Source organism: Hermetia illucens, chromosome 5 (genome assembly GCF_905115235.1).
Source record: "Hermetia illucens chromosome 5, iHerIll2.2.curated.20191125, whole genome shotgun sequence".
Lineage (NCBI taxonomy): Eukaryota > Metazoa > Arthropoda > Insecta > Diptera > Stratiomyidae > Hermetia > Hermetia illucens.
Genome location: NC_051853.1, coordinates 98,478,754 through 98,489,358, shown reverse-complemented (window position 1 = coordinate 98,489,358; position 10,605 = coordinate 98,478,754). Strand labels below are relative to the sequence as shown.

At 39.8% G+C, this 10,605-nt stretch overlaps 1 protein-coding gene across 1 annotated transcript; it reads left to right on the top strand.

Annotated features, from left to right (window-relative positions):
* The first annotated feature begins 331 nt into the window (after nt 1–331).
* LOC119658249 lies at nt 332–7,805 on the top strand. The gene is made up of 4 exons (XM_038065523.1): nt 332–813; nt 872–1,040; nt 6,956–7,264; nt 7,331–7,805. Exons 1-4 carry the CDS (start codon nt 452–454, stop codon nt 7,751–7,753), a joined length of 1,263 nt encoding a protein of 420 aa, XP_037921451.1. The 5' UTR covers nt 332–451; the 3' UTR covers nt 7,754–7,805.
* Nucleotides 7,806–10,605: the final 2,800 nt, after the last annotated feature.

The following is a 10,605-nucleotide window of genomic DNA, read 5'->3' as shown; positions in this document are numbered from 1 at the left end:
TTTAAAAACTAGCAGCACCTATAGTATTTATATCACTGTGTAACACAAAACGTTATCTAAATAGAAAGCTAATCACAAATGGATTTTATCAATGGAGCAATCAAACAATGCAATCTTCCTAAGTTGCGGACACAAGCTAGAAACTTCAAGCTGCTGAAAATATGCTTCAAAAGATTTAAGTATGACGCACAATTGATATAGGGGGCCAAGTGTTTTATTAACTTCATTGGCTATTTTAGCTCGTTGGGTTTGATTAGATGTTTGTAATCAGTACTGTCAAGGCTGATAAGATTTTGGAACATTTCGGAATGGTGGCATGATTTTTAATTTTGTATTGTTGCAGTATTTTTTCAACCCGTTTAAGGAAAGCTCCCATCGGTTTTTCTTAAAGTAGCTATAGATTGCTAGCTAGGATTTTCATTGAAATTAAACTACCGTCCCAGTTAGAGTGATGAGTTCTGAAGCTGAAAAGGATTTTGTTGTTCCCGACCACTTGACCAGGGAAGTTTTCCGGAAGTGCCTTGAAAAAGACCTCAAAGAGGATAACATCCGAATCGTCCACTTCGAAATAACACCTGGGAGCAACCCCGGTGACAATTACACAAGCAAAATATATCGCTGCAAAGTCATATATAACCAACCACATACTGAGGACAAGACAGTCCACCTAATTGCTAAAAGCATTATTATTCCCACTAACATGCCCGACAACGATTTTAATGACAATGGGATCATAGAGAAAGAAATGGATGTTTACCAAGAACTGTTACCGAAGCTGAGCAAATTCTTAAATGGAACAGTCGTAGCCCCAAAGTGAGTTCTATACCAGTTTAAAAGAATGTGTTTAAACCTATTGTTGGATGTAATGCAGGTGCTATGACATTTTTACCGAACCAAATCAGAACTTTATTTTCGAGGATATGAAAGCATTAGGATACGCGTGCGCCGACCGAGTAAGCGGACTAGATGCGGACCATTTGAAGGTAGTGCTGAATAAGATCGCGAAATTCCATGCAGCTTCGATGAAACTACTTGAAGAAGTAAGTATTTAGTTATAATTCCCTTATAACATTTTGGATCACTACCTACGACTACTCTAAGATGATTTTGTGAGCACAGTACAACTTCGCTTTGCCTCCATCATCGACAGTGCAGCAACTGATGTCCGGTCTAGTCCTACCTCACTAAACGACTTTACACATCCAGGTCCACCAATTCGATATCCGTAAAACTGTTTGATGTTCTAGCCTACGCTGAATATTCTTATACAGACTAAGTAGCCAACCCATCACATACTATTCACTCGGATTTTATTCACAACCAGGCGGCGATGATATCCCCCATAGATATTATCATTATACAGGGTACAGGATTATCTATCCAAAAATTCTTCAAAGGGTTCTTCTCTCAAACCAGTTAAAGGTTCGTAATTTGTCTTGCTGAGTTCGCAAGTTTTCAAGGAATATATAACCATTATTGTCTTACAAGTGTGGGCTGTCAACTGTCAAAGTTTTTGTCAGTGGAAATATGTTTTATTGACTGCCAACAACTGTGCGCAAATTTCGCCGTCATAGCAGTTATCGGTTGTAATTTTCGACCCTAGATAGGAAAAATTATCAATGTTTTCTGCTATCTTTATTGCTCAAGTTGACCAGCGCTATTTGATGTTGTTACTTTTGTTTTCTGTGCTGACGTCTTTCGTCTTGTCTTGATTAATATGCAGCCCAAGATCCCGCCCTGATCGCCGACTACTCGATTTAGGTGAAAGCCCTTTGTACAACTCGGTTTGTGCATCCCATTATTTTATTGTTCCCATTTTGTTGATGTCATCATAGGCCCACAGTTGGGTGAACTTGAAATACATGGTTCCTCTCGCATTTACCTCAGCATTATGGATCACTGCCTAAGGTGAAGCCTCTATAGTATGGGCTGATGATGTGCTAGGCATGTGGGACTATTCCACCTAGTAAGATAGCGGAGAATATCTTACAGATGATACCCAACAACGTGATATTTCTATAATGACTGCGCTAAGTGATGCCCTATTTTAAAAGTTTACTATAAAACCAAACCTTATTTGTTTCGATTCAATGTCTGCATCTGTTTGTTTATCGGACACACCCAATTTATTTAGAAATGACTGTGCCTATTGTTAATATGATGAATGAGTGGAATGATTTTATATTGAGGCGAGCCACACATTGGAATTTATTTATTTTTATGAGAATGTCGACATTGGGTAGCAAATAAAAGGCCTTAATTAGTATTTTTCAGAATTTTCATATCATTTGGAAGATAAGGCAACTGACATAGGATATAGCTACATTAAAATGTAACAGGCCTGGTTCTCAGAAAACATCCAGCGGAAAAATTTGAAAATAACATAAACATGCACCTGTAGGAAGCTTAGGCCTGGAATAAAGTTAATAATTGTGTTTAATATATTTACAAATTTATCAAAACGCCCCCTCAAAATCCTTCTCGAAATATGAAAGTAGCAAAAACAAACAAGTCGGGAAACCAGAAGCCAGGCGCTTGAAGTATGAAAGTATTTCTTTTAATAAAATATTTGAGGGGGCATTTGTTCCTTTTGTACCCATCACGTAGTGTATAAAAGTTGGGCTGTCAAATTTGATAAAATTTAATTTTATTATTAAATATAGTTGCCTTCGAAGCGATACAACGATTAGAGCGATCATACAATTTTCCGATACCATATTTAGCGTTTTGTGTTATTAAAATTGGTTTATTGTCTGTCTGTCACACGCATTTTTCTCGGAGAAGGGTATAGCGATTCACACCAAATTTGATGGAAAGGTGGGAACTATTAACACTCACGCATGCAGGGAGTTTTAACCTTCTACGTCGAATTTGAGGGGAAGTCCCCATATATGCAAAAGGGGGGTGTATTTTTTTTCCAAATATAATCATGTGGGGTATGAAAGGTCTTGGTTAGCATTTTCGGAAGCTGGGCTTAGTTTTGACATTTGTTGCACGGGGGGTCGAAATGGGGTAATTTCTTTAACGAACCCATTCTCAGAAACTACCCAACCCAAAACTCTGAAAAAAACCAAGAGGCTGCCATTGTATAGTGCCATACCGATACCTGCTCAAATAAAGTTAAAGTTAATAATAGGATATTACTATAATTTTTAGTAATTGACTGCAAAACCCACGTTAAGTTCATCCTAGCAAAAAAAATTTTGCGGCAATATAAGCTATAGTATAGAGCAGAATCTTGCCAATTTTGGTCAAAATCTCAGCATTACTAACAAAGGTCAAAATTGCCAATTCTGAGCAAATTCAAGACTTAGAATATCAATATCACGCAAAAGTGGATATTCTCACATGATAAAGGCATATATTGCGTACAAGGTTCTGATGGAACAAATGCACACTCAAATGGCTTTATAAAAGAAATTCACAAAACCGTTCATACCTGAAGCGTGCAGCTTCCGGTTTCCCGACTTGTTATAGTATGATTTCTCTTTAGCCTCAAATTAGACTTCAGTTTCGACGATTATCTCTTCAACGGCACTAAATTTCTTTCCAGCGAGCATTCTCTTTAAGTCTGAGGAAAAAGTCAGCGAGGCCAGATCTCGAAAATACGGCAGCAATTCGAAGCCCAGTTAATGTCATTTTGCCATCGTTTTCATTGTTTTGTGGCACGGTGCATTGTCTTGATGAAACAGGACTTTTTTTCTTCAAATGAGGCGGTTTTTTCGTGATTTCTTCCTTCAAATGCTCCAATAACGCTGTTGATGGTTTTTTCCTTTTCAAGATAGTCAATCACAAAATAGTCATGCCATAGCCTTCTCCTTCTCAGTCGATTGTTGCGTCTTTGCATATTTTAAATTCGATTCACCATGTGCAGTCCACTCAGATGATGATCCTTTTGACTTTGGTGTGAAATAATGGAGCCATGTTTCATCCGTTGTCACATATCGATGCATAAGTTCGAGTTTTTTATACATGAAGAGCTTCAAACACTGCTCAAAATCGTCATCTCGTTGTTATTTTTGGTCGATTGTGAGCTCGCGCGGCACCCACTTTGAAAAGAGCTTTCGCATGCCCGAACATTTATGCACGATATGTGCAATAGAAATCTTTGAAGCTTGAACTATCTCGATCAACTTGACCTTGACATTCAAGTTTTAGTCGGTAACAGTCTTTTTGGGCGTCCACTGCGTGCACCGTGTTCGGTGCTCTTTTCGAATCGTTTAAACTTATTATAGTAAACCACTTCTCAACGATTAATTTCCCTGGTATAAAGTCCGAATAATGTTTATCAAAGCTTGGACTCAACAATATTTTTTCGCCAAAATTGAATGCTTCATTAACACACCAAATTCCTTTTCATCCATTTGCTTCAAAAGGTGCTTCACTCACTTGCTTTCTAGCTATGAGTAAACGTACATACATTAAAAATTCTGAGAAAGTTTCTCGTTCGAAATTGAATCAGGGCAGCGTTCCCCGATGACACGAAGCAAACAGGTTTTGACGGAGACCTGGAACTGGAAAGTGTCAGTGGCAATCATTTCCCATATCCAAAATGATCAACGAGTTCAATGCTCTGCCCCTTAAAGCATATAGAAAGAGTGCGATGATCAGTCGAACCGAGAACCTTGGTTTTGTTGGTGTTTTCCTCCAGTACTGCCTTCACCAAATCCAATACCCATTTCGACAAAGTCTGTGAGTCGACGAGAAAGTAAGCAGGTATCATCAGTGTAGTCTGCAGGTCCAGATGGCGTCACTCTTGAGTTAGTGGTAGAGGGAATGGATGACCTGGGTCTACATATTCGAAATGTATACCATGCATGCCTAGCACACGCTTAGATTCCAATTAATTGCCTTGATGCCAAGGAAATATTCATTGCCAACCCAGAGAAACCCACCTACATGGACGCAAGAAGCTTCCGGCCGATCAGTCTAACCTCCTTCCTACTAAAAGAATTCGAAAAACTAGTAGATCGGTTCATAAGGGATACATACATTCCTAAGTGGCCACTCCATTCTAGACCTCACACCTGCCAGAAAGGCAAATCCACGGAGGCAGCACTTCATGAGCTCACGGCAAAAACTGAAAAGACGATGTCCGAAAAAGAATATGACTTAGACACATTTATGGACATCGAAACTGCCTTCAATTATGCATCATTTGTGGCAATTTGTGACAGGGCAAACACAACATAGAATCGATCCGCTATTAATCAGTTGGATACTGCGCATACTGGAATAGAGAAAATTCCACATACTAGTCGGCCAGAAGTCTATTGTGGCACGATGTCTTACAAACCGCCCACCGGGAGGGGTGCTCTCCTCTGTTACGGCTCCTGGTAATAGGCGCAAAAGTCTTTGCACAAACGTTTGCGAACGACCTAGCGTGATAATTATCGGCAAGTTCGCAAGTTCGGAAGTCCAGCTAGTACAAATAGCTAACGTGGAAAGACCATATCCAGGAACAATATAAGAGTTCTTGGTGCCGGTGCTCTAAGACAGCGATAGGTAAGACTTGGGGACTTTCACCACACCAGATTTGTTGCAACAATGAGCGCGGCGCTCGAAACTATCCTAAGCCTACCCCCATTCATTTGAAGGTAAAACGGAAAGCAGCCAACGAAGGATATAAAGCCGATACCATTGAAGCGTGGAACACACGGCCATGCGTCCACTAAGAAATTCCTTAAAAAACTACCGGTGGCTCTGATGCCGATCGATCATATGGTTTAAAAACTCGTCATTGAAAAGTAATCGTAGTAACCAAAAGAGAAGAATGGTCGATAAATAGCAACGAATCTTTCGGGATTGCAGACCTAATAATCTTCAACGACGGAAAGTTATGGAAGACCGATCGGGCGCAGGAATGTTCTCAGCTAATCGGATTATGTATCTGGCCTGATCCCTCAAAAAAATTACGACAATATTCCAGGCCGAAATGTATGCCATTTCATAGGCGGGTGAAGAATGTTTGCAACAAAAATAGCGTGGTCAAACCATTCGAATCTATTCACGCAGCGACTAGAGAAACTTGAACTCTTGCCGGCAGTAAAAATCCTTGTAAAGAAACCCGGGACCGTTAAAGCGGTATTTTTACCGTTACTTATGAAGTTGGACATGAAAACCCTAGTAGGGTTTTTAACGGGACACTGCCCTTTAAACTACCAAATGGAAAATTGGGGTGGTGAAGGAGGAGGAAGAGATTGCTTTCCACTTCATATGCAACTGCCTGGCCTCCGTACTCTCTGCCTCTGAAGAATGTCTTCAGATTCGCAAAAGCAAGCGAACGCCGCAGGCGGGAAGCCACTGAATAGGCGATTTACGAGTATATTAAGTGGGCCTGACAAAGACCTGAGTGCTCAGAGCTACGAACTAAGCACCAGGGATGAAAGTCCTATTAATAGGCTACCGGTCGGTAACATATTAATAATAGTATATTTCTGTAATATACTAGTTTTCGAAATTGACCGGAAAAAACACCTTGAGTTCATCGTAGACGCACAAAATTTTGCATCAGCATGAGGAATGGTATCAAGCACAACATTGCAAAACTTCGTGGGAATCCCCCGGTCATAGGAGTTCAAATTTATCAATTTTGTTCGAATTCACTGCATCTGCCATGAAAATGGATTCACAACATTCGAATAAAATTTCAAAGCCCCATATATGAAGAAGCTACTTTTCCCTTTCTGTATTTGTTTTAGATGTACTTTTGAGTGTTTGTTAATAATGTTGAACTCCAAGTGTAAAGTGCATGAAGTTGACTATTATCGCTGCATGCTTTCTTATGCTAACTTCACATAAGGAAACTAAAAACTTCCATGCCTGAAGGGCCTCGCTTCCGATTTCTCGACTTGTCTCTTGTCTTCATTTCTGACTCCAGACTTTAATATAAGTCATAATTAAACTTAAGAATAGTCTCTTTGAAAAGTAATTTGAAATAATACTTTACCAACAGGAACCATCAACCCAAGATGCATTTAATGTAGGATTTTTCAGTGAACAAACGCTGGCCCAACCATTATTTGTGGAACTTTTTAGAGGCAATTTGAAATTGGCAGTGGAAATACTGAACGAAATTCCAGGATATGAACATTTTAGTCCCAAACTATTGAAAATCTACGATAATTTCGTAGATATCGCTCTGAAGGTGGTTGAGCTCGATCCTGTAAAAGACATAAAGGTAATAAACCATGGCGATCTATGGGTGAATAACTTCTTATTCAAATATGATGAAGAGACGAAGGAACCAACTGATGTAGTGTTTGTAAGTTTGTAGTTGTTTTAGTTGCATTCAACCAAATATCACACCATTATTTTGGACAATTTTCAGGTTGACTATCAAGGAACGTTTGTCAACAGTCTTGCGATTGATATCAACTATTTATTCGCGACAAGTGCACAAGTGAATGTTATCCACCGAAAGCTGGATTTGGTGGAAAAGTATTACTACCCAGTATTTGCGAATGAACTGCGAAAATTAGCATTCCAGCCCGTGCCTTCCCTGGAGGATATATTTGATCAAATTAAATCACGCGAGATGTTCAGTATTATCAATCTTTTCACAGTTCTTCCCTTGATATCTATAAATAGAGAAGAGTCAAAAACCAACGACTTTACCCAATTTCTGGACGCAGATAAATCAAAAAGGAAAATGTTAATTGGAATGTCTAGTGATCGATTTAAGGAAACTATGAAATTCACATTGAAAAATTTGGAAGATGTAATTGATAAAACTATAAATAAATATACTTAATCTCCAGTGTTTATCGTTCACCCCCAAGCCATACTGATAAAGAAATGTATTGATATAAATTGCATATTTTAATTATTATAGTCCATGAGTCATGTATATATTCTTACACCTAAATAACAGCCGAATTGAGGGGACCTGACGGAATCAAATTTCGATTTTTTTACTTTTTTCAAACGGCTTTTTTTTTAGAAAAAAAACAGATATTTTGGTTAAATTTTGAAGAAGTATCATGATGTTAAAGTTTAAAAGAAAAGGATTTTTGAAATTTTCCGGTTTGCTTTTGTTTACTACAAACTTTTTAATAAAACATCAAAAAGAGACGGCGTGGATGATTTCGCGTCATTGAAACGTTTTAAAGAGAAAACAAGTCGGAATACCGGAAGCTCGCGCTTGAGGTATAAAGGTTTTGTGTTCATCTTATGTAAGAAACTTCAACGCACATTTTTCTATTCCTATTTAGCTACAAATCCAACATATTCTTTCATCATTCATTCATTCATTCTCTTCCAAACTACAAGATATACGTACTTATTACACCCATAGATATTATCCTCACCCTAGACAAACAAACTGCCTATTTCCGAATACTGTACATATATATGCATGTATATAAATTGATCGTATCCATATTTCCGATTTACTTCGTGTACAAAACCATACATATGTACGCATATAATACGTATTTTAGATACGGCTGGTTTAATGTACAAATATATCTATCTAAATTAGACACTACCCGTAAACTTCATTAGCACGCATATACTATACACCTAAATATACACACGTCTGTTTGGAGTAATTGATATTTAAATACAAATGACTAAAAAACTGAAACAAAACAATTCTTTGCGACCCCATTCATAAGAACTCATTTCGTTATGCTATTGATGAATTGAAATGTGATGATGACGTCATACAGGTTGTAGAGTGCACTAAATTCACAAAAAATGGCAAAGTTTCACCCCCTATAACTTTGTTACTAATAGTTGGATTCAAACATGATCAGCTTGTCCATTATATTCTTCATTGCACCTATGCCAAATTTTATACTTCTGGGATGAAGGGGGGTTGCCGGGTAAATTTCTAAAATGTTAAAATATACTATTATTAACTTTATTTGTGCAGATATAGGAACCGGATGTATTTTGAGGCCTAAATTTAGTAGAGATGCACCACCATAGGTTCTGAGAACCAGACCTGTTACAGTTTTTGGGGGTTATATTTTGAGCCCTCACTCCCCTATGTTTCACTCAATATCAAATATAGAACCAGTTTCGAAAAGTACTAATTGAGCCCTTTCGTTTGATACCCCATATGGCTACATTCTGCGAAAAAATATTTTGCAGCCTCCTTTCATATGTATGGGCAGCCTCCCCTTAAACTTAACACAAAATGGCGCCAGTTGCGCATGTAAAGGGAACAACAGATCACATACTCTTACCAATTTTCGTGACAATCGGTCCAGCCGTTTCCGAATAAATCGCCTGTGACAGACAGACAGACGGACAGCCAGACGAAGAACGCTGAGAGGGAGAGATCCATAAATAGATGGCAAGAGCGGTGGGAACGCTCGGGAAAGGGCCGGTGGACTCACAGGCTCATTCCTGCCATCAAGGAGTGGTTGGAGAGACGACACGGTGAGATTAATTATAATGTCATCCAGTTTTTCACGGGACATGGAGGATATCTCCAATACCTTCACAGGTTTAAATTCACTCACCCGACTGTCCAAATTGTGATGGAGTCCCAGAGGACCCAGAGCATGTATTCTTCCACTGTCCGAGATTTGTGGAAGAAAGGAGGAATCTAGAGGAGACTCTAGGAGAGGTGCTAATACCAGAAAATCTGGTGCCGAAAATGCTAGCACATCAAGAGAATTGGGATGCAGTCAACTCCATGATCGCATCTATTCAAGATAAATTGCGAAAAGCAGAGGAAAGGAGAAAAGCGCGGTCACGTGCGCCGCGTATGGAAGAAATAGGATTAAGCTAGAGTGAGCTGACTCCGCCCTGTGATGTAATACCTTATGATGGTTCCACGAGGCAGGGAGGAAGTCGGGGGTAGTTTTAGTGGGTAAAAATCCCACACGCTGGTGTGTCCAGACCAGTGTCTTGAAGATTTCCACTTCCTCACAAAAAAAAAGACAGACAGACAGACGGTCAGTTAAGCCCATGGTGTTTAACGTAGGTACCTGTTTTGGAGACTTAATCCCACGGTCCTCTTCAGACACGGATTGATTTTGTGACCACAATCAGAGCCCCGCTGAGACAAGCAACAATGGTACCAGTCTATATCAAGTGCATGGCTTAGCATTCATACTGGTGGATGCAAGAATTACCTAAATCTCTACCGAACTAAGGAGTATGGCACCCGTGCGGAAACGCAACACCACGCCGAGGCCCGAAGGTCTCTTCTCGCTTGAGCACAACCACAACCACCATGAAACTCCCACTAGGGGAGCCAACCGCAAATAACCGAGCTGTACTCACATACAGCGGGAGTTCACCCGAAGTGTGAGAGTTCAGGGGCTAACCCGGTTCCCATGGTACCAGTATACCCCTGGTAAGGTTTCGTGACCAATTTGCCACTTCAGATGAGTCTCCGTGCAGGCTCGGGTCTGATCGCCCTAATTAGGCCTTTGGAACATTCGCCTACTGCATCATGGCCGACAAACCAAAGTGAGTACAGCGTCTGCCGGTGTCACCACTATGGAGGTTCTCCTCGGCCACTCGGTTTTGGTTTGGCCGACAGGATTGTCGCCCCGTCTTCCTCACCGCCACCTCTGAGCACCAGACAGACAAACATCGACTCAATTCTAATAAGGTTTTGTTTCACACAAAACCCTAAAAACG

Bases quoted from the DNA above. Each gene is read 5' to 3' on its own strand.
- LOC119658249 (XM_038065523.1), top strand. From the start codon at position 452: ATGAGTTCTGAAGCTGAAAAGGATTTTGTTGTTCCCGACCACTTGACC. The intron at 814-871 runs GTGAGTTCTATA...GATGTAATGCAG, and splicing joins GGAACAGTCGTAGCCCCAAA to GTGCTATGACATTTTTACCG. The intron at 1,041-6,955 runs GTAAGTATTTAG...CTTTACCAACAG, and splicing joins CGATGAAACTACTTGAAGAA to GAACCATCAACCCAAGATGC.